Genomic DNA, 25,046 nt, shown 5'->3' with positions numbered 1-25,046 from the left:
CTTAGTGTTCACTCGATCACCCTAACCAAAGATAGCCAGTACCAGGCACCAGCATTTTGAAGTTCTTGACAGGATCTCATGGGTGGTAACGCCCCAAGGCCCTTGTTAAAAGCCCTCACTTTGCTCAGGCCTTTAACTCAGGCCATGGGCTGTTACCACCCATTCCAGCCCTTGGAAGGAGTGTTTAACACCATAATAAGTTAAAATTAAGTGATGCATTTTTTTGTGAAACCTTGTGTAAATCATGAACCAATCATTTAACAGACAGTTCATTTGAGTAGGGTAACACATACAAAGTGTAATAGATGCCCTACAAACAACAGCACACAGGAGCATTTTACCGACATATGCCAGAATTGTCACTGCAAAAAAAACTGTTTATGATGCCTTTACCCACAAGATATGCCGGTATGTTTTCCATCACAACTCATGATTCGGATTCCAGTGAGCAATATTTCATTGACACATGTTATTATATCAGAAATATTGAAAAGTAGGACTGCATAATGTTATGTTATGCTAAGCTGCCTTATGCAGCGCCCTGTTACCATTGTCATGGTCCCCAGGCACTCATGTGACTCTGCAAGAAAGAGGGTTAGATAGGTTAGAGAGGGAAGAGGGAAAGTGTTAGAGGTTATAGTCTTCTGTTGGTGCTTGTAGAACCAGGAGAATCTGGCATTTGTGTGGGTCGGCTTTCTAAGTGTGTTTGAATTGAGTGTCCTGGGGTTTTTGTGTCCAGAAGGCCAATGTCCAGTGACTGGGTTGTTTGGAGCAGTTGGTTCTTATGGCAGATGTGTCGGTTGTGTGTTTGTGTGAGGTGGGACTGGGCCATCAATTTGTGTCTGGTATGTGTGGCGTATGTTGGAGAGGAGCAAGGAACAGGGATGGTTAGTGGTTGTTTTATTATTGGTCCCATAATCCATACTGATTTGATTGTATCTGGTCCTGGTGAAGGTATTGTTCTAAACGTGTACTAGCAGCCATCTTAACATAAAATTGTAAAACAATCCTAACTGGTTCTCAATGTCTTTGAAAGTCAAACCTGTGATGTGTGGATAGGGCTAGTAGTATATTTATATTTCATATTTGTATTAATACAATCAGTTATACAACTACTAGGGATACATTTGTGTGCCCATATATTATGACTATAAGATGACATTTTAATGCTGCTTGTCAAATATATGCCAGTATTGATACTATAAGAATGCACTCATGTTGGATGAGCCTGATAAAGCCATAATTGACCCTGTAAGAAGAGTATTTTAATGCTACATATGTCGGTATATGCCAGTATTAGCAATATAAGTACACACTCATGTTGGCTTTGTGCAATAATGCCAGTATTGCCTCTATAAGCATACTAATGTTGGCTGCGCCCAGTGAAGCCATTAATTTGTCACATTTAAGTATGCTCACGTTTGCTTGATACTGCCAATAATTGCCACAGTAAGAACACTTGGGAAGGGTTTGCTGAGTAATGCCAGTATTTGCCAATGTAAGATAACATGTATTGGTGTTTACCAGTAGTACAAGTCATTCTACTGTATATAGACATATGTTGGCCGTGCCTAATCATACCAGAAATGTGTAAATGTAGAAATACTGCAGATGGCTGTGCCTAATGATGCATGCATTTTCCACTGAAAGAATATTCCTGATGGCTGTGCGTTACAATGCCTGCATTTCCACTTTAAGTACACTTGTATTGGTTGTGCCCAGTAGTGCCAGTGTTGGCCATTAACAGCATCGTTATGGTGTGAAGGCTGCGTCTATCGCTCCAAAAACACTTCAGGGAAGAGGCCCGTATGCACCCTGGAAACTTTAGGCACACAGTCATACACACTCATTCCAATTCTCTCTCTCTCTCTCTCGCTTTCTTTCTCTCTCTCTCTCTCTCTCTCTCTCTCTCTCTCTCTCTCTCTCTCTCTCTCACACACACACATACATTAACACACTTTCTCTCTCGCTCACACTGACACCAACTACCTCACATACACAGAAACTTGTTTACATTGATACTAATATGCTTGCCACACACCAAACTCTTTGTTTTTAAACATACATGCCACAAGCATCTATCCTCTGCAGCTGACAACAACATCCAGGCTGTCTCTGGACTACACTGCGAAGGTGCTTATGTCTAAGTACTGTACAAAAAGTTACGAAAGCTGTGGCAATAAGATACACCAATAGACTGAAGAAAATCAGTGCATGGATGTCAGGTCCTGCAGGCATTCAACAGTAATGCACAGGTTGCAGGACTATTTCACTCGTGGCTGGTTTTAATTTTGAAAAGCTTTAGGGTGGGATTGGTTTGATACGAATGCTCATAAGGCTGGGAGGTTGTAAATTACCCGTTCTTAGGTATTCGGTGAGTTATCCATGACAGCTTATTTTCAGGAAGTGGTTGCTTTCCCAAACCAAGATGGAGGAGCACACCAGGAACCTGACATGTTTGGATTCCTCAGGCTGCATAGAACACTGACAGACATTCAATAACTGACTTTCTTCCTTAGACCTTCAGAGAGCTGGCCTTGCTTCCCAGAGGACCTTTCGTTTTGTGGCCTTCGATAGGAAAAACAATTTAAGGGAAATCAGAATTTCCGAACAAGCTGCGGGAATCATCCATGTAGTGATGTTGCACTCCGCCGCGTGCACTATAAATAAAGGGGGCATTCCCAGACGCATGGTGGACCTCGCCCATGTCTCATTCCGTCAGAATGTCGTGCGAGCTGTGGAACCCCGTAAACCATAACAGAGTGTTCTGTGTACAGCTGTCTTAATTCGTCAACTGCATTCAGTAAGCCTGGGGACGGGTGGGGGGGTGACATGGATAGCAATATAGACTCTTTATTCAGCTAAACTCCATGGCCGCAGCTGGAAAGGAGAACAGAAAGCAAGGGAGGTGTTTCTACACTCCGGCTTGCTTCTCCTAGACTGATCTTTTCCCTCCCACTCTCCTAAATGCCTACTTACCTGTGCTCCTCCACTGAGTGCCATGAGGAGGAATTTAAAGCTAACACAGGTTGGAGAACTTCCTGAATAGAGAGGAGACTACGTATTTGGCTGGCCTCTACAGTATCAGGTAACAATGTCCCCAAACATAATGTCGCCGGGAAAAGCCATTGGTGACATTATATATGGTGACATTATGTATGGGGACGGTTTGCAGGGATGCTCCCCTTGTAAAAAAAAAAAGAATTCAGGGGCTGTAGGGGTGTCTCCCACATGTTCAATGTAATCAAGTCTCTGCAAAAAACTGCGACATTTTTGTCAGGAGACATTTTTGCAGGGACATTATTGCATGGAACCGCCTCTACTACTAGTTCTCTTCCTCCCTTCACTGAAAATATAGTAATGTTTGTGTATGTGTGCTGATCTTATAAGTTGCCTGAAAGATCGGGCTTGATAAAAACCTAGCAGGTCCCAACTCAATCTGTACAGAGTTGCCTTTGAATAAAACTTCTAATAATAAATTTTCTTAACTGGCCCAACTTCAAACTTCCTCTAAGGTTTTGTAAACTACTATCTTGCAACCATTAAGTCATTAACTTTAAGCAGAGTACTGCTTTCTAGTCTGAATACATGACATGACTTGATTGTTGCAAGCAAGTAAGAAATTGCTCCCCAACTGGGGAACTGTGTCTTCTCAAAGCAGTGGTATCGTTCACTCCCACACCGGTGCTGAATGAACACAGCCCAATCTTCAAAGCTGAACACTGCTCGCAGGTGGGAAGCAGGGCCTTCCCTCAATGTCACACATGAGCTGTATTGGAAGGCCTCAACACTGCGCTGAGATCAAGCAATTCAGTAAACGGTTTCAACACTTCACACATTGCTGCGCTGGCTCTATAGCCTTCACATGTGTTGGGGGTCTCTCTGTGACCCTACTAGCAATCCCGTGAGCCCCTAACCCCCCCAGACTCAGCTGGAGACGTCTGCTGTGTTCGGGCTCCCCGGTCATACTAACGCGGCCAGGAACGCCCCCTTTATTTGTAGTGCACGCGGCGGAGTGAAACGTCACTCCGCCGCATGCCCTTCCCTTAAAGGGGCAGCACCACACTTCTCCTTTTTCATGATGACAACAAATGTACATCAACAACTTAAACAACAACACATCCAACACTATAATGAGAAACATGTCACCATATGGTACCCCTTTAATCACAGCCACGCTCGACGGGCAGGGTCCAGCACCTCCGCACTCGACGGGTACCTCCATACTGTCCTGCTTCTGGGGTGTGTCAGTCCTTGTGCCACCCAGACTCTTGAAGAAACTCACGTTTCTGGTGACTGATGACTTGCCATCAGAGGCTGTCACCATTGATCCTTTTACGGCTATAGCATCCAGTGGCTCCGGTTCATAAGGGTGGGACAGCTTCCAGTGGGGTGCCTATTTCTGATCAGCACCTCATCCACAGATGCCAGGTGTTGGGGGCGGGGCGGAGTCCTCGCCTTGCATTTTCTTGTTTCGGTCCTCAGCTGGCGATCACGCTCCACCTGCTGGTCATCGATGACCCCCGGTTCTTTCTCCACAACCTCGTGCAACAGTCATAGAGGACACTGCTAGAACAGAGCTTCTGCCGGTGCCATTGCCGTCGATGTATGGGGAGTGGATTGGTATGCCCTCAGAAATTGGTACAGCACCCTTCTCAGGCACCTGCCTCGGCCTTGCACTATGCGGAATGTCTTGTTCAAAGTCTGCATGTACCTTTCTGCCTTCCCTTTAGCTCTTGGCCAGAGCATGGTGACCTTCCGATGTTGGACCCCATATCCATCCATCAGTTCCACGAACCGCTCTCCCTAAAATGGTGTCCCTTTGTCGGAGCACAGGGTATGGGGAAGACCATGGGAGGCAAAGACTTTCTCTAGAGCCACCACCACGTGCTCAAATGCCACAGAGTCACAAATTTGACCTCCGGGTATCTGGAGTAGTCGTCCACCACCACCAGGAAGTGTGTTCTGCGTTGTGGATCCACAATCGGCGTGTACCACCTCCCACGGGTATCAGCTAATATTATCCCCACCAAAAATATCGCCGTACATATGGTCATCAGGAACAGCCATAGGCAATATTTTTGGTGGGGATAATTTATGGGGTAAAAGGGTGGGAGGGTTGCGGGGGTGTCCCCCGCAGGTTCCATGGGGTAATGTTGCCGCAAAAATATGGCGACATTTTTGTATGGCAATATTTTTGCGAGGATATTATCACATGGAACCCTCCCACGGGCATATCCCTCTGGGCATTGTGTCAATGGCAGGCTCTTGTTGCACGGGGGAGGCCGCCTGCCACCAGACACACGTGGCCACATATTCATCCACCCGCCGTTCGACTTCAGGGAACCACACTTTGAGGCGTAGATGGGCCTTTGTCTTTGCGGCCCCTTGGTGTCCTTGATGGGCGAGACTTATTACGTCCTGGTTCTTGGCTTGGGGAATGATGATTCGGTCGCCCCTGAGCAGGAGGCCTGTGGAGGAAAATTACAGTTCTTCCTTCACTTTCCACAGTTGTTCTAGCACCCCTTTTTTGCTTCTTGGGTGCGTCCAGCCAGAGATTCGAGCACCGTCTTCCACGACCCCTGTTGCATGGTGGTCTTCAAGATGTGAAAACACTGATCCTGGGCAGCTGCCGCCTCGAGATCCTCCAGCAGTTTGGCATTCGGTGTGGCTGCTTCCACCACCATCTGCACGTGGTCATCCACTTCCTCCGCACATGCGTCCGGTGCATCCTCGCTGCCACTCCCCAGATGGCGGGATAAGTAGTCCGCCGCATTGTTCGAGCCGGGTCTATACACCAGCGAGACACCGTACTCGAGGAGCTCTAACATCCATCGTTCGATTCTCGCCAGTGGTTTTGACGATGACCCCACCAGAATGGGAAGCAAGGGTTTGTGGTAAGTCATAACAGTCACAGGCCGTTCTAGGACATACAGCCTGAAATGCCTGCACCCGCACAGGATGGCAAGGGCCTCACGCTTGATCTGGGAGTAGCGCTGTTCGATGTCAGACAGCGGCTTGCTTGCATATGCCACAGGGCAGACGTTGTCATCAGGGCCAATCTGCATCAGCACTGCCCCCAGGCCAAATGGGCTGGCATCCACAATTATCTCCGACCAGAGTGCCGGGTCAAAAAATGCCATTGTGTCTTCGACCGGGAGGGCACCTTTAATGTCTTCGAATGCCGTTTGTTCGAGAGGGCCCCACTGCCATACCGTGTGTTTCTTGGTCAGGACCCTCAAGGGCTCCGACCTGGATGCTAAATTCTTGATGAATCGCCCACATTATGTGATAAATCCTCACCTCTGAAACATTCTCCGGTGGTCGGGCCTCTTTAATGTCCTTTACCTTCCTGGGGTCTGGTGACACGCCACCCTCCTTGAACATGAATCCAAATTATTCAATGGTTGGCCGTAAAAACTCACATTTTTCCTGGTGGAGGGTAAGGCCCAGTGACTGCAACCGCTGAAAAGTCCTGGCCAGCTTGCGCAAGTGGTCTACCTCATTCTGTTCGAATACCAGGATGTTGTCACTGATATTCAACACCCTGTCCAGGTCAGCCAGGGCACCTCTGATGATATTTTGAAATACCTCGGCTGCCGACAGCACCCCAAAATGGAGTCTCTTATACCTATATAGGCCTCTGTGGGTGGTAAAAGTCGTTATGTATCTCGATTCTGGATGCAGGATGACTTGATGGTATCCAGCCCTGAGGTCAAGCTTCGAAAAGAAGTGAGCCCCTTGCAACTCCGCAATAATGTCATTGATGGTCGGTGTGAGGTGTCGCTCCCTCCGTATGGCTTTGTTGGGGAGCCTCATATCGACACAAATCCTTACTGAGTCGGGTTGTTTCGGTTTCCTTGCCACCACTATAGGGGACACCCATGGTGTGGAACCCTCCACCTTTTCAATGATGTCCAAGTTCACTAAATTGTCTAGCTCCTTGTCCACTAGTTCTCTCAAGAGGAAGGACACTCTCTGGTGTTTCAAGGCGATGGACTGTACAGACTCATCTATGTGTAGCCTCACCAGATCCCCAGCCATCTGTCCGATCCCTTGGAACAGGCCAGAGTATTTGTCCAGCAGGTCATGAATGTCTTCCATGTATATAGAGTAAGCAAAACTCACGATGCCCAGGGCCTCCGCAGAGGTGCAGCTCAGCTGCGTGTTAGTGCTTACCGGCATCCATAGAACCTTGCTGTGAACCTTGATCCTCCTCTTTGGCCACAAACGCCCCATCTAGGGGAATTGGCTCTGACCCTCCGAGCGTGAAGATATGAGCCCTGGGGGTGACCAGCTTTGGTGGGGCGTCCATCGCATCATAGTGTCCTCGGGCCATCACATTAACAGACGCACCCGTGTCCACCAGCACCGGGACGGGGAGCTGTTCACCGTGACGATGCTTTGTAGTTGCCCTCTGCTCTTCGATTTGAGGGTATCCACACTCGATACAAAGAAGATGTTCTCCTCGTCTTCTTCCTCTTCCTTGCCTGCCTGGGCACCTTCTTCTCCTTGTTCTACTTGGGCCACATTCGGTGGGTGAGATTGACGCAAGAAACCAGACTTTACCGGGCCTCTGGGCACCATTGTTGGGGGAGATGCTTTGCACACCCTTGCATAGTGGTCAGCAAAGCCGCACCGCCCACAGGTCTTGCCTACCCTGGACACTCAGCAGGGTGAGGCAGGTCATAGTCACACTTCTGGCATGCATCTCCAGCTTTTCCGCCCCTGTCGCGGAAGTTGGCGCTGGGCCTCCTGGCACCTCTGCTGCTATACCCCACCGCACATACCTCCTCCGTTTTCACTGGGCAAGTTCCTGCTTCCATCCTGGATGCACGTGCTCTGAGACTTCATGGCAGTGCCCCAGCTCCAGGATGCGAGCAAGGGTAGTCCATGGTTCCCTCAGCACTTGTCGCCCTAAATTCCCCAATGAACAATCCTGGATGAGAAGGGTCCTGATCATGTCATCCGGGTCATCCCATGCACATGCCAAAGACAGGTGTTTGAGACGACCATAAAAAGTGTCCGTTGTCTCATCTTCCTTCTGGCGAGCCGACAGCATTACAATCCTCTCATAGTCTGCGTCGGCTAATGGGATGAATGGTTGCGGAGAGCTGTCTTGGCTGTATCATATGAGGCATCGGTAGTCTGGAGAGATTCAAATATTTCCTGCATCGCAGGCCCTGCAGCATACAGTAGCGTCGCCAGCTTCCCGTCATCATTCGTCTCCATGATCACCCTGAAGTACATGTCCAGGCGGTCAACCCACCGTTTCCATCTGGGCCCCAGACTTGAAGGAGGGCCTGAGACATCAAGCTCCGGGATTAGCTGGAGCGCCGCAGGGGCCCGCATTTGTGCCATTGCTTGAGGCACCTGGGGCACAGCTGGTTGTGCCCCATGTAGAGTCAGACCTTGAGGTAGCTGTTGATCCACAGGTGGCCCACCGTCTTGATCAGCAGGTGCACTCATGGGTTAAAGCAAACAGGCACCCCCGCACTGGGGCGGGGGCTGCAACTCACCCAGCCAGCACAGCCCTCAGAGGCTGCAGGGTCCACCAGTCCAGCCACACACACACACAGGGCCAAATGTCCAGAGCTCATGATGATGATGATGATGATCTGTAGCAGGACCTGCAGGCCCCAAAGTCCACCAGTCCAGAGTTCAGACTTGGATTCAGCAGATGGTCATGATGATGATGATGATGATGAAGATAAAAATCCTCCAGCTGCAGAGCTGTGTGGATGATGCACAGTCCAGCAAGTGTCCCAAAAATTGAGCCAGGAAGGTCCAGGGATCCGGCAGGCCTCAGCAGTCTTTCCCCAGCACAATTCGCCCAAAAATAAAAAAAATAAAACAAATTTGGGCATGTGTAGGCAGATATAGCTGCCTGCTATCATTGTGTCCAAAAGTATTACCTGGATGTCAATCACGGGCCCTGCCGGAGCGCCGTGAACATCCACTGCATAACAGTCAAAATGGCCACCTGTCACGTGGTAGATGAGTTTTAAGAGACGACTGGTAAAAAGCAAGAGTTGAGGCAGAGGGGTAGAGTAGAGAAGAGAATTCCAGAGCAAGGGAAAGCGAAAAGGAAATCAGACTGTTTAAGGAGAGGATGAGTTACGGCTAATTGTAAAAGAAATGAGGACAGAGGATTCTGTTAGGTTGATAAAGCCAGATAAGCAGGCAATTGGCCCTGAATAAGTATGAAGACAAGACAGAGGTAATGAAAAGGGAGGGGGAAGAAAAGCCGTGAAAGTGAGGCTAACAAAGGCAAAATAGATGAATAGGGCGGAGCTGAAAAATAGAGGAAAATAGCAGAATTAGTGGCCCCCATTACGAGTATGTCAGATCAGTAAAAAAGTGACAGTAATGGGATTACCACCACTTTTACTGCTCCGCCATATTTTGAGTTTGGCCCTGGAGTGGAGGATTGTCCTCATGCTGCAGGCAAATGCTTCAACTTTCTGGCAAAATCAGCGAAATTACCACTGGTGGTAACTCCACCAAAATCCCCATTGAGTCCTATAGACTCAAATAAATGGGGACTTACTCTGCCTACCACCACTTGTAATTCGGCAGTAAATCTGACGGACCAAGTGGCGGTAACAGTAATTCAGTTTCACAGTATTGCTGCAGATTTACTGCCGGAATACCAGCAAATTCGTAATGAGGGCCAAGCTAAATCAGGAAAGTGCATAGGCCAGGAGACCAGGAAGAAAGGCGAAAATGTCATGTTGCAGAAAAAATAAGAATGGGAATAAAAAGGCGTTGATAAGATAACAGAAGGATACGCCTTGTAGTTTATGTAAATGTAACAGATTGTGAGAAAATTTAATGAAAGGAGGAGGCCTGCCAGGAAGGAAAGAACATTCAAGAAAATAATTTCAATTTTGGATGAGTTTAGATGGAGGGACTGAGCAGGCGTCCAGGATTTATGGGCAGAAATCGAGGTATGAAATTGGTGCATGATGAAAGAGAAAGAGATACCTATTTGGATATAATCAGCACATAAAAGACAATATAAACCAAAAAGTGAATGACTGAAGAAAGGGGACAGTGTAATGAAAAAATCGTAGTGGTCAAGCAACTGTATCTGGGGGGACACCAAACGAAGGAGAAGAGTAGAAGAATGATCAGCATACCAAGAAATAGAGTAAGAACATTCAGAAAAATAGGAAGAGAACCAGGAAAGTGCTTACTCAGAGATGTCAAAAAAGGAGGAACAGTGAATAGGTTGATTCTCTGAATCAAAAGGTGCAGGTAAGTCTAGAAGAATAAGAAGAGATAATTGTTTAGAATGACAAACAGAAGCGAGAAAATTGGTGACATGCAAGAGGACCTTTCAGTACAGTGATTAGTGAAAATGCCAAATTGAAGTGAATGGAGAAGAAAATTAGAGTCAAGATAGTGGGATCATTGAGGATGAACTGCAGGTTCAAGGAGCCCAGACAGGAAAGAAATAGGACAATTGTTTGAAGGGAGCTGAGAATCAAGAGAGGGTTTTTAAGTATTGGCAAAATAGTAGCATCCTTACAGAAAGAGAAAAAACACCACTTGAGAGTGAAGTGTGAAAGACAGAGTTCATATAAGGAAGACGTTGAGGATATATTGACAAGTTAGGTGCTGAAGCCAAAGATTAAGAAGGGGAGCAGCCTGATTAGCTCGTTGAAGAAAGAGGCTGAGTAAAGCCTTAGATTGAGGTGCAAAACAAGGAGAAAGAGAGGAAGAAACCGTAGAAGAGGAAGACGATGAATCAGAGGAAATAAAGGAGCACACACTTCCACATCAATTTCAGAGGTATGTGTCCATATGTGGACAAATCAGAGACTGAGTGAAGAAATGAAGGAGGGATCAATAGCACAAAGAACCAGCAGATTGTAAATAAGATTGATTGTACTGCTATTTAGCATAAAATAAGTCAAAATCATAGGAAGCATACAAGCTCATCTAAGGAGTGAGATTTTTGCAGACGTCATTTTAGTTTCTGAAGTGAACTATGTGTGGTGTGCAGCTTATGTGAAGGAACTAATGGCAAGAGAGGATGGTAGAACTGGAGAGATTATGTCAAAACAGAATACACATGAGTAGAGGAAGAGTCAGGGGGAAGAAGTGACAAATCTGAGTCTGGGGGAAGAAGAGTGGTGAAAATTAGCAATATGTAAGGAGATATCAAAGCAATAAAGATTCTCTGGAAAAATAAGGAACTAACATTTTACTTGTTGCTATCTCCTGACACATTACAGTCTACTACAATTGGTGATCCACAGAGATTACCAACAGTGTAATGGTCCTAATTAACACCAATACCACCTGCCTCTCGCTTGAATCTAAACACTATAGCCCACTTTTTCCATGTCCTCCTCTGATCCCTACACTTACGCTTTACCCTACTTATCCAACATACTATGCTGTTTCTCATACCTTCCCATCCCATTTACCTCTCTATACTTCTTATAACCCTCCATTCCCTATTGTACTACACACTCTTGCTATGCCCACACTGCACATTACAACCTAGACCGCCACACTCTCACCATGTGTCCCCACACTCTCCTTCCCCTGCTCTTTGCCTTCTCTGTAGCATCCCTGGGAGGATTGCATGTTCATCCCAGCATGACGCCACCCCTGCTGCTGGCTCTACCCACTGCCCACATCCCATCGCTGTTGTAAGCACCAATCACAACAAGAACACTGTAGCTGCCTTTCCTGCTCCAACATAATGTATGCTCATCCCTCCTATCTACCACTCTCAATCTCAATCTCTAGAATACTCAAAATATGCAATCAGGCTTCCTTCCTCACTGATCACTTTGATGCACAGCCTCCCGCTGTGCCCTTCATCCTGACACCTAGTCTGGCAAAGTGGAGGCATTGGATTTACGATTAATAAACTAACTATTTCTCTCCTTCACACCTTTTGGACTCTCACCCTATATATTTTGAGTACATTGGGCTCACCACATGTTTGGTGGTAAATCAATGGGAAATCTGCCGATTTGCTAACAAACTCGATTACCGTTACTGCAACTTGGTCCCCTGGGCTTACCACAGGATTTCAGGTTGTGCCCAGATGGTGTTAGTCCACATTTTTGGAGTGCATAGGGCTACCTGACGAATTTTTGTGGATTTACTACCAGTGGTAATACTGTGTGATAAATCCAACAAATGTTTCCAGTAAGGTGGACGATTTGGACGATCTTCCACCCTGCCACCAGAACCCATGGTATGGTGGGGTAGTAATGCAGCAGTAAAGTGGCAGTAACTGCATTTATTGTCACTTTAATGCTGCTTTTACCCGCTCTGCCATACTCATAATGAGACCCACTGCGACTTAAAACCTTACTGCAATTCCCTCACTACCCTCCTTATCTGCAGACGCCCTATAGATAAGGGGTCCCTTACCTGAAGCTGCTTCTTGACTCCTTCCCTACTAAGTCCCTATTGTTATCTTCAACATCCCAAAAATATCCACCACTTATCAACGTTCCTGACCTTTTGCTATCAGATCACTCTCTAAAAGTTACCAATGACCAACTGACACAACTCCATTGACCTGGTCTTCTTGTCATCCCACTTCACTCACTTAATACATTTCTTCCATTGACCGCACTTATGGGCACTCATTTTTTCACTTTAACAATGTGGTCCTCTCTCCACCTTACTTCTTGTTATTAAACAGAAGTTCAAATCCAACTCTCTGGCCCCCTACGTAGTTGCAGTCAGGGTTTATCTCCTTGCCCACTGCCCACCACAGGCATCTTTCAATAATCATACATTTGCTGATGTCCACTCACCCCTTAACTCTACCTTTGAACTACAAAAACCAACTCACACCTTTATTTGTCAGGCCTGAATCACCCCAGAGATGTGTTTTCTCAAAAGCATCATGCATTCACACCCACGCTCCCCTTCACTCCTTTCCTCCTACAAGTTCACACTCGCTGCACTGTCTACTGCCTTGGATAAAGCTAGGTCTGAATATGTAATCAACCTTCTCTCCTTGCTTCAATCCCAACAATCACTACCCTCCAGGCCATGATTTTCCAGCCATATCACACGTTTGCCTTTTCTCTGTCTGCCAAGATCTGACACACTGTTAGCTCTCGCATTTCACTGCCTCCTCCTTCACAACGCCTGCCACTGCCTCTTCTTTCTAAATCCTCTCCTTTTGGTGGGCTCACACCTAGTCTTCTGAAAAGTAAGCTATTTTGTGCTCCTCTAGACCCTTGTACTCCAATAAAAATTAAGACCTTGCCACTTAACACCTCTTCTTCCGACTTCTACTCTCACTTCAACCTTTATCTATCAGCTGGGATCTTCACAGCCTACACACACATTCTTCTGAAAGTGTATCCATTGTGTGCTCCTCTAGACCCCTGTACTCAAAACAAATGAGGACCTTGTCACTCATCATCACTTCTTCCTACCTCGCCTCCCACTTCAACCACTCATAGCTAGGATCATCAACATTTTATTTAGGACTGCCTCTATACTACTCATCCTCAAGAGACCCTCATCTAATCCAGACAACTCATCCAACTACAAAAACAAAGAGTCTGCATAATGTTGTATGATGCGTAATGTATATTTTAAATGCCACACAGAGGGTAGAGATTTTATAGCTTGTGGCACCTTGAGCGCCCACACCCACGCAGCTGCCTTGCGAGCACATGGTCTTAGGTGCGAACTGCCATTGATACTGGGGAGGGTGGAAGGGGCTTGGATGGTATTGAAGAGGGGCATCTGGGGTGGCCATGTGAACAATGGTCACAGTACGGAAGATCCCTTTGAGGTGTACATGGTGTTTGGAAACTTGAGTGTTTCCACCCACCCAGCCGCCTTGGGAGCGCACAGTCATAGGTGTGGACAGCCATTGATACTGGATGGGGGGATGGAGGGGCCATGGGTCGAGCGCAAAAGGCCCTGAACACTGCTGAAGGAACACAAACTTATGTTGATTGCAGGGGCGGGGTCTTGAAGTGGGGGGTCTGTAGAAAAGGAGAGAGGGAGAGATAAGATGTGCACCCTTTCAGGTAGAAAGAATGAGAACCATGTCAGTACTGTGCTGGAGATACCAGCTAGGGAGAGGTGATCCAGCAGGATGGAGTGGTCAACTGTATCAAACACAGCTGAAAGATCTAATGAAATCAATGCCCCCACTCCACCCTGGTTAGACAGTCGCACTAGCGCTGAAAGAACACTCTCAGTCCCATGGCCCAGGCGAAAACCAGACTGAAAGGAACTAAAGAAACCAGAGTCCTCCAGGAACTGGCGAAGTAGAGGAGAGATTAAGGACTTAAGAAGTTTCATGGGAAAAGAAAGAAGAAAGATTGGCTGAAAATATGCAGGGGCAGAATGCTCCAAGGATAGTTTTTTTAAGACGAGGGACCACCAATGCCTGCTTCCGCTCCGTAGGGATTGACAGGTGGATTAGCATGGCCATGTCCAGTCAAAAGCCCAAGATGTTGGCATTGCAAATGCTTGTTTCTCTTCTTGTTCTACATCATTGGGATGTTCTACCCTCTGATTTTAATATTATCATCACTATGGCTGCATTCAAATCGTTCCTTAACTTCTATCTCCTCAAGCCACATCATCACATTGGCCAGCTCTCCTTGATCCTTTCCTCTCCTCCATCGTACTCATTCTTCTTGGTACTGTACATATTGCTATCACTGTATGGATACATAGTACATCATTACATTGACAGGCTGTGCTGCTTCAGTTCATGCCTTCATTTTCACCCCCCTCCACTAACTGGCTCATTACTTGCCGATCTAGCACTCCCTCACTTTGCAAAGCACCCTTTTCAGGGATCACCCTTCTATCTCTTTTTATTTTTACCATGTACTGTGCTTCTGGCCAAAGTGTTAATGCTAGAGTTTAGAAAATAAAATATAAAAGTATAAATTCATTACTGCCGCTATCAGTGACCCACTTACCCATGCATCCATTCACCCACTCACTGATCTATCATCCATCCACCTGTTGTCCCACTCACACATTCACTTCACACATCAGTTCAATCACTCACTCAACTACGTACACATCCGTCCATCCATCCCCTCACAAGGCCACATACTCACTTACACACACTCACCCATGGACGTCATTCACTCCTGTGTCAGCTACAGTGTTTTTGTTGTGATTGCTACCACTGTGGTCTCCCTTGCTACCCCTAAAAAAAAAATAAAAAAAACATTTTCTTTTTTTTTTTACATTGAGGCTCATGGGGTGTGGTCAGAAGCATGTAGCTCTTTGTTTCGGGAGTGGCTGGTTTTCAGACAGCTATAGCTGGTAAGATAGCTCAGTGGATTGAGCGCTGGCTGCTGCAATGTGTGTGTGATCTGCAGGTTGCAGGTTCGATGCCCAGCAAGGTCAAGTCAGCCTTTCATCCTTCTGAGGTTGATAAAAGAGTACCAACACAGGTTGGGTGATATTGTATGTATATTTGCTCTATATGAAGCGTTCAAGTGTAAGTGCTATATAATAACACATCCTTATCATTGCACCTTGAATGTCTGCTTGCATTCACAGTGATTTGGTAATATGGGCCTTTATGCACTGATATTAACGATACATGTGGTGATCCAATCTTGTATGAAATGTATATCACTTTAGAGTAATATTGTAACCATATTTTTCGTAGTGTACTCAGAAACAATGTTATGTGATGCCGCTTCCTGTTTTGTGGAGGAGTGAATGGTCGTGTTCCATCGCTTCCTGTGATGTCGTTTCGGGGTGTGATGTCACTTCCGCTACCCCTGGCATTTTGTTGAAATGACGTCCCTGCACTCACCCACCTTTCCATTCACAAAGCCACCCGCTCTACCCCTCCATCCACCCACTCACACAACCACACACACACTCAGACTCAAAGGAACACACTCAACCGCTAACGCTTGAAATGAGACAGTAGCAGTACTTTTCCACTTGACTGCAGGTCAGCGATATATTTCAATGACATGCATAGCAGCTGCGAGGTATGCATCTACTCCGCATGGCATGGCCACACCTTCTACATAAAGAACATTTTTGGAAATCTAGTTTACCTGGGGCAGTATCAGTCACGTTACATCTGGGCGATGTTGTGGAAAGTGTGTATATACACACCGCGAAGTGACAGCTACTCAGAAGCATAAAAAGACAAGTTGCATTTCCTTGGTTATGCGTCATAATTAGCATGGAAGGGAACAGACATAGTCATAGACATAGACATAGTCATGGCCACTCAATTATCTCATGTCTGATTAAAACTACCATCACGTGCTAGTGTCCACTTTTCACAAAAGCATGTCCAATATCAAACCTCTCAAGTTGTCTGATGTTAGGGGTCAGTGGCTCATTAGACCGTGTTTTAACGTTGCATTTTGGGACATGCAATCGTGCAAATATAAAAGCAAAAACAGGAATGCTATGAACCAAAGCATGACTTCATCTGGGTGACTCCCTCACACATGGCATAGGACACATGAGAGCTCTGGACAGTGTTTGTGTTGTATGGGGTAAGCAGGGATGACCAACCAGCCCCTCTGGGTCCCCACCAAATGTCCTAGTGCACCACCTGCCACCTGGGATTGTAGCAACTGTGTGCAAGAGTTCTGCATTTGTAGTGTCTCTGCGATTAGCAACAGCTTCGCCACGAGAAATGACTATAACTGTATGTGACATGGTAGCACAAGCACCAAGTCGGAGGAGCATGTCCAGTGTGAGAGGCAAAGGGAACATGCTGGACCTGAGCATGGAGTGGGAAGGCAGGATACTCATGTGGATGGAACTGATGGAGCAACCCATTACTGGAGGGAGTGGATGCCAACATGTGGGGACATGTAAGTGAGGAAAAACAGTGCATGGGCTTGTGTGCCAGTTGTAAGTGCAGTGTGTGTGTGTGTGTGTGTGTGTGTGTGTAAAGGGGAGGGGTGTGTGTGTGTGCATCTAAAGCATGGATACATTTGTTTTGCAGTGGAATGAGTATAGTTGCAGAATGCAGGCGGCTTGTTGGCATAGAATGTACACTGTACACAAATAGAATCAAACATATTATCATGGGCAATATTAACACACAGTGCACAGAGTCAGCCTGCACATGTGTGTGCAGTATCAGGTTGACACTGTAGGCAAACACCCACATTAAAGTGTGTTCTTACAGTGTCAATACTGGTTTTCAAGGGGCATAGTAGGAATGAAAAGATGTTGCTATAGTGGCATATATTGGTCACAGTCCTCATGAAGGTTCTTACAGATCAATGTCATATATTATGGGCACATCATCAGGAATAGTTTTATTGTGGCAATTAAGTGATATAGCATGGTTACTGTGATCATAAAAGTGCATTTTACAGTGGCAATATTGACATATGTTGTTGGACTAAGCATCAAGCAAATGTGTTGTAAAATGCTATTGTGTGCTGTTGGTGGCCTTGCATCTATAGTTCTTTTCTCATGTGTTACACTACAGAAACGATTGCAAATTGGATGGAGCGTTATCGACATGCTAATTTTATAGCAATAAAAGTTGCATGCAGGTGACAACAAACGCTTGCAACTATGCCCTGTTGGGTCGCCTGCATACAATTCTCAACATTTACAAGGCTGAATGCAAAACTGATGAGTAAAACAACATGAAATCGCTTTTACTCTTCAGTTGTTTGCACAGTTTTGCAATAAAAGTAAGCACTGTCTGCAAATTACACTTTAGAGGTGGCATTTACTAATGGATTCCTGTGGAATCCACCTACTAATTAGTAGGCAGTAATCTAAGGCAGATTCCATTGTCGTCCATTCCATTTTACGCCTGCATGAAAATCTCATGCAGGAGAGTTAAACAAAGTGCTCACACAAGACGAAGGAGGAAAGCACAGTGGGTAGTTTAACTCTGCTCCATGGCCCTCTTCCACTTAGTCTGAGCTCCCCATCATCTTCTGGCAAGAAAAGCACTCCCCTCTACTGGGTTCCCTACTTAACGCACAAAACCATTCCTCAGAAATGTGTTAATCCCATTGGATTTGAATGTTCTATGCCTGCAAATAATGTGAACCTAGTCTTAAACTTGAATGATTCTTGACCAACCTAATGCCAGTGTGTACATGGCAGGGATTTGATCCTGTTGCTTTCTGTGATGTCTGCTGTAGGTGCTCCTTTGATGGCGGTATGTTGGCATCGTCTGTTGGGGTGCCTTTCACTTGGGGCCTGCTGGACTGTGGTCTTTTTGGCAATCTGTAACAGGTAAATCCATGTTAGAATCGTGTGCAATATTCTTGTGGGCTCAAGGTTGGTTTTAGTGCTTACAGGTCCAATTCAGATAAAAACTTTATAGGAATCCTTGAGCCAACAAAATTCACATATGAAATCATATATAAATAGAAAACTAGTTCATACACTGTAATAACAATGAGAAGGTCTGAATAAAGTACAAACTAAACACGTTACAATTTCAGAATGATATTACTTTAGAAATTGTAGAGAAACGCTTCAAAATGGAAGCCTACCAGCGTTCATTTACTTAATGCGGATGTGTGAAGTGATAACTCTTCTCGCGCATACCGTAATTAGTACTCAGGATGTGTGTTCAAGCTAATTGGATTGCTCGCAAGGCAGGCACTATGATTATTTTAGTGCATTCCTAGCAAATTGAGGGACTTGGCCAGACATGTAAGTTGTGTAACAAATTGTGAAGAAACATCCCAGTTCCTGCGTCTTCCTCTTCTGTTTTTTGCCAGCTGACAACACAAGCCAAACTGTGGGTTAAGGAAATAGAAGACACAGTGAAACAGTTCGGAGGTGAGTGCGTGGAGAGAGTCTGTGAAGGAAGGATCCATACTCTACGCTGTTGGAAACAACTGGGTGGATGCAATGGCAGTAATAAATAAAACAAAGAGTGCTGAACCAATGAGAGGACAAGAGGCTGCAGAGTCACCAATTAAGCAATTAGCCCCGACCCAGGGGGGGTTCATTAATGCATCAGGTAATGGTATGGGGCTCATAGCATAGTTACAGGCCCAAGCGAAGTGAGAGCCTTAACGAAGGCCCCGGGAACAGGAAAGGAAGTCTGTTCTCCCTTTTCCTGGACGCCATTTAACATAGTTAAAAAAGTAAACAAGGAAGATGGCCGCCATGGAACCGGAGAAGGGACTACACGCAGGCCATGCCCCTGCTGGGTATTAATGGAAAATGGTCTAATGAGGATGCCCAGTTCGCAAAGGTTTCGTAAGTATTATCCGAATTCAGAAGCATGGAGAACTCGCACTGAAGGTCATAAACAAACTTACAGTAAAAATAAGCATTGAGAGGTGAGAGAATCCATTTTACGAATGCTTATGACTAAAAGAGAGGAGAAATGGAAAGCCCTGAACCCATCACAAGGGCTTGATGGCAATAGATAGAGGAAAAGTAAAGATATTTTGAAGAACTTGAGGTGGTGAAACTAGAGAACAGAGAAAAACAGAAATCATGAAATAATGGTAACATATAGAGTGAACATCTGGAGAAGAATTTCCTTGTAGCGCAAACACTCCAAAGACCAAGCATAGGGGCACTAACAAAGACAAGAGAACCAGAGAAAAATTGCCTTCTGGGAATTGTGATTAAAACAGTGGACGTCTGAGCTAAGTAAGTAGAGAAGAAATGCCTTATGGGAGTTGTGGTTCAAACTCTCCAAATTCTGAGTGCAGTGGAGCTGACAAAGTAAAATAAAACAAGAATGGAAGATGTTGTTCAAAAACTCAATAGACATATGCGTTGTGAAGAATCCTCTCAAGAGCTAACTGTACTACTGAGTCTTGATGGCCCATACTTCTGGTGCTGTTTTTTTTTTCCCCTCGTTTTGGGGATGACCCCAGGATTTTTCCTCAGCTCTCGCACTGGGTTCTCTTATAGCCGTCTAATCCTTCGGTGGTGGTGATGTTGTTGAAGTATGGCTATGTTCCACCCAGTAGTTCCCCTGGCCTTCGCCCACAATACCCATTGGCGCAGGTGGGTGGGTTTTTCTTGGGATGTGCTGGGGGTGGGAATTTTGGTGATGGGTTCTGGTTTGGGGGTCAGTTGGGGTTTGTTTTCTTTGCTTTACTAAGTCAGCTGGAATGAAGTGCTTGGAGGAGCCAGAATCTAACTTGTATCTTGTCAACATTTGGCAAATAATGTTCTTTGATTCTGCTCATGCGGGAGGTTGAACCATTCAAAATTGCTATGCTTAATGTGCACGGTCTCCATTCTCCAGTTAAATGGAGATCATTGCTTCAACGGCTACAGATGTCCAGAATAGCCATAGCCATGCTAACTGATACTCACCTGTTTCCTGGGGGGTGACAAATCTTGAATGAGATATAGATCTTTTCTGAAACAATGCTATGCTTCAGCCAGGATCAGCAGAGGGGGGTTGCTATTCTCCTGCCCAGAGATGTCCCGTTTCTTTCCAGGGCAGTAAACAAGGATCCGGAGGATAGATATGTGCTGGCGAAGGGTACCTTGAGCTTAACTCCTGTATCCCTGTTTTTTCTATACCGCACTAACAACAGCCAAAACGACTACCTGAAAGGTCTGCTCCCTGTGTAGGGAAGCAGACATACATATCCTCAGGTGATCCTTCCCCCCTACCTCCACTGTATTGGAGCCATGAGACCATGCCCTGTCCAACATCAGCTACTGTACCAATGCAGCAGCGAGCATATGGAAGACGGTATCCATTAAAACGACCATACCGAATATACCCTCGAGTTGATGACAGCCTGCAGGAGGAACTCCCTGAAGGAATATGAGAAAGAGCTAAGAAAATGAACTGTTGACATCATAAGAAAGTGTGCACGAAGTCTTGAGATACTGAATGAAGACGATATATGGATCCTAGGGGACAAATGATACAGTAAAGAATCGAGTAAACTTTAAGGTGTAAGAAAAGAAGATTACACGTTAGTAAATGCTGCAGAAAATCAGAAGTTTAATGAATGTACAGACGCAGCAACGCAAGAGAGATCAAGTCATTGTATAGGCTAGCTACAAGTAGTGAATAGAATGCAGGCAAATCCGCCATTGTTCAGAAACTGGAAATTGGTATCATGAAATAATAAGCCAGAGAATCATTAAGAAAGAATGAAAGGCTGTGTCACAGTAGAAAAGCAGGTTATTGGAGCTGCGTGGAGAGGCTGTCTGGTGTATGGGAGCGAGGGGTCCTCAGGCCCCCTCGCGTCGTACGCTAATCAGTACAAGGCTTGGACCGCGTGCCTCTGGTAGTGGGATTGCGCCTTGCCCTTATGTAAAGTTAACTACGGTTGACTGCTGCATAGATGGGACTACTGAGCAGGACACGGGGCATCCATCTTGTGTGCCCCCTTTCGATTCCATCTTGGGTAAACAGGCCTCACTGCGATAGTACAGCAATGCTCAGCTCCCCTTTCCACCGCAGCAGCCAAGGACAGAGACACACACACACAAGGCGCGCAGGCAGCTGGCTGGCCCCCACCCTTGCACTCCCCCTGCGAAGGAAAAGCTCTGCGCTTCCATTCTCATGCTGAAGCTGGGGAAAGTTGCAACAATCAATATGCTACAGTTTTCTTCCTCTGAGATCACTGTTCGTCTGAGAACCGGCATGTGAACCAAGATGAGCTAAGCACTTTCTGCTCGATTCGTCCTCATAAACGTGCAAGCCACCCACCCCCATTAGAACAATTTATTGCCATCCTGACCCTGCACCCCCTGTAAGGTATTTCTTTCAAGTGCCAGACCCTCGCCTGTGCTGCGAAACCCACCCAACACACCCACTACTAACCTTAAGCATTTTTATTATAATATATGCTTTTACTTGCACTAATGAATTTGAAACCTAGAAAGAGATGCGAAACATAGCCTGATTCTTTTACATGCACAATAAAGGTCAAGGCCTTCAATTAAAGCCACAAATGAACCAATTGTACTGACAATAATCATTGTGTGTAACTTATGTAGAAATGTGACAAGTAGCATAAAATGTTTTAAATAATTTTTCATTTAGTATGCAACAATACTATCTTAGGTAGTGACCACAGTGACCGGACCCTGACCTGCATGGAGCGCAAGATGTTTGACGTCCGTCAGCTACTCAGCCAACCAGGAGGAAGAGATGCTACCCACATCTACAGCACCACACCGTCTGACCAATCGGGTCCATTTAGTATTTTTTGTTACAGTTACTTTAACTAATATAAATGTTGGTACTGATGTAATGTGGTGGGAGAGCTTTTTGGGTTATTTCCTAGCTGGAGAAATAAACCATCCTTTGAACTCTTGCAGCCGGGTCTCAGTGCCTCTTTCCCCGACAAGGGGTTTTGCCTGCTATTTTATTTTTCACACGTAGTAAGACGGGGAAAGGCACCTACACTGGCCTGAAATCAAGAAGTGAAAAGTCTAGAAGCCTGATTCATGGAATTATTTTTGTGAAAAACGCAGATTTGCACGCCTTTCTGCTCGAAAATCCTCATTCTTCAAACAGGGATTTTCGGGCAGAAAGGCGCGCAAATCTGCGTTTTTCACGAAAATAATTCCATGAATCAGGCTGTTGGTCAGCTGTATACTTTGAAGAAGAACGTGTGTGCGGAGGATGAATCCTCTCATGATAAGATGCAAGAAAGAATACAAAGGATGGCAAGTCTTAATTCATTTAAATCATTTTAAAACTTGCAGAATGAACAGAAGTGTGGTCCCTTGTCACGTCAAGGATGGAAATATGGTTTGTACTTGCAGTTTCAGACATGATAGCGAGTGCCCTCACTCCTGTGCATTCCCAGGCCAAGAATACTCTGCAAGGCCAAGTACAAAGAGAAACTCATGGAAATTGGTATCATGAAATAATAAGCCAGAGAATCATTAAGAAAGAATGAAAGGCTGTGTCACAGTAGAAAAGCAGGTTATTGGAGCTGCGTGGAGAGGCTGTCTGGTGTATGGGAGCGAGGGGTCCTCAGGCCCCCTCGCGCCGTACACTCCTCAGTACGAGGCTTGGACCACGTGCCTCCGGTAGTGGGATTGCCCCTTGCCCTTATGTAAAGTTAACCACGGTTAACTGCTACATAGATGGGACTACTGAGCAGGACACAGGGCATCCATCTTTTGTGCCCCCTTTCGACTCCATCTTGGGTAGACAGGCCTCACTGCGATAGTACAGCAAGGCTCAGCTCCCCTTACACCGAAGCAGCCAAGGACAGAGACACACACACACAAGGCGCGCAGGCAGCTGGCTGGCCCCCACCCTTGCACTCCCCCTTCGAAGGAAAGCTCTGCGCTCCCATTCTCACACAGAAGCCGGAGAAAGTTGCAACAACCAATATGATAGTTTTCTTCCTCTGAGATCACTGCTAGCATGAGAACCAGCATGTGAACCAGGATGAGCTAAGCACTTTCTGCTCGTTCGACCCCATAAACGTGCAAGCCACCCACCCCCATTTAGAACAATTTATTGCCATCCTGACCCTGCCCTCCCTTTAAGGTATTTCTTTCAAGTGCCAGACCCTCGCCTGTTTTGTGAAACCCACCCAACACACCCATTACTAACCTTAAGCATCTTACCACAATATATGTTTTTACTTATACTAATAGGTCTAAAGTTTAGGAGATATGTGAAACACAGCTTCATTCTTTTTACATGCACAATAAAGGTCGAGGCCTCCAATTAAAACCACGAATGACCCAATTGTACTGACAATAATTGTTATGTGTAACTTGTGTAGAAATATGAAAAGTAGCATACAATGTTTAGATAAATTGTTATTTAGTGTTTTTCAAATACAACATATTAGCTTAGGTAGTGACCACAGTGACCGGACCCTGACCTGTGTGGAGCACAAGATATTTGACGTCCATCATCTCGTCAGCCACTCAGCCAATCAGAAGCAAGAGATGCCACCCACACCTACAGCACCACACCGCCTGGCCAATCGGGTCCATTTAGCATTTTTTGTTAGAGTTACTTTAATTGATATATATACAAGTATGATGTAAATGTTTGGTAGGGCTTTTTTGGGTTATTTCCTAGCTGGAGAAATAAACCATCCTTTGAACTCTTGCAGCCGGGTCTCAGTGCCTCCTTCCCCGACAGGGGTAGTGCTGGTTATTTTATTTTCTCTCACACGTAGTAAGCCGGGGAAAGGCACCTACATTTTTGGTGACCCCCGTGACGTGATTTAGAGAGGTGCCTCGAGACCTGCACCGCCCGGCAGCGAGATCCAGGACGCCCCCAGCAAAACCATCGCCTCCGTGGTTGATCAGACTGTGCACACCAAGAAGAAAGGGTCAAAGGTTCCCGGTTGACGAATACCCGATCGAAAAGGCTGCTCGCCAATGCAGGCCACGGCTTGGTTGGGGGATGGACCTGAGCGAGGTACGGCCGTGAGCGGCGACCCTCGGAGTACCTGACTGAACACGTGGAGTCCCGGTTGCAAAGACCCCAAAGGAAGGTAAGGGGAAATACGGGAAGAAGGGAATTAGCAACAAAGGGAAGGTAGTTAAGAATAGGGTCTGTGTGAGTGACGGCGAGGCTTTTCTGATCTATCCTTTATATGGCCATTAGGTGTTGTAAGAAGTGAGAAGAAGAGAAGTGGTATCCTAGCCTGTACGGGTAGAAGGCGGCGCCGCGTAGCATTTGTCCCGACCAAGTGCAGAATAGAGATAAAGAGAAATTAGTAGGGGTCTCGTATATTGAGTAGACTCGGAGTAGTTTTAGAATATTCTTTTTCCGTGGAGGTAGGAAATCTTGAGACATAATAAAGGTGAAAGGGGTGGGGAGTGAATGCAAAATAGTAGGTAGAATAGGGAAGAAGAAAAACCAGGGAGAGTAACGGGAATAGGGAAAGAACAAACGCGCACAGGCAGTGCATGTGTATGTTGCATGATTATATGTTTGTTGGTCTGCTTTGTGTATATGTCTTGTTGAACACGCCAAAGTATTTCAGTACAAGTAACTTGTGATTAATGAATAATAGGCAAATAAATAAATTGTGAGAGGTGACCAGGTAACACCTCACAAGAAGAACAGCTAATGTGACATACCATAATTGCGAGCATTGATAAAGAACGTATTTTCACAT

General features: G+C 45.8%; 1 protein-coding gene across 1 annotated transcript in view; it reads right to left on the bottom strand.

The window, feature by feature from the left end:
• Positions 1-25,046, bottom strand: part of LOC138567726 (uncharacterized) — a 561,708-nt gene that overhangs the window by 102,827 nt on the left and 433,835 nt on the right. The window contains exon 5 of the mRNA XM_069646203.1: positions 18,070-18,216. Coding sequence (XP_069502304.1) covers positions 18,070-18,216 — 147 coding nt within the window. The remainder of the gene's footprint in view (positions 1-18,069; positions 18,217-25,046) is intronic.

The sequence above is a fragment of the Ambystoma mexicanum genome, chromosome 2p, assembly GCF_040938575.1.
Source record: "Ambystoma mexicanum isolate Mex_15411 chromosome 2p, UKY_AmexF1_1, whole genome shotgun sequence".
Classification (NCBI taxonomy): domain Eukaryota; kingdom Metazoa; phylum Chordata; class Amphibia; order Caudata; family Ambystomatidae; genus Ambystoma; species Ambystoma mexicanum.
The sequence above is the reverse complement of the archived record's forward strand: the minus strand, read 5'-3'. Positions and strand labels throughout refer to the sequence as shown.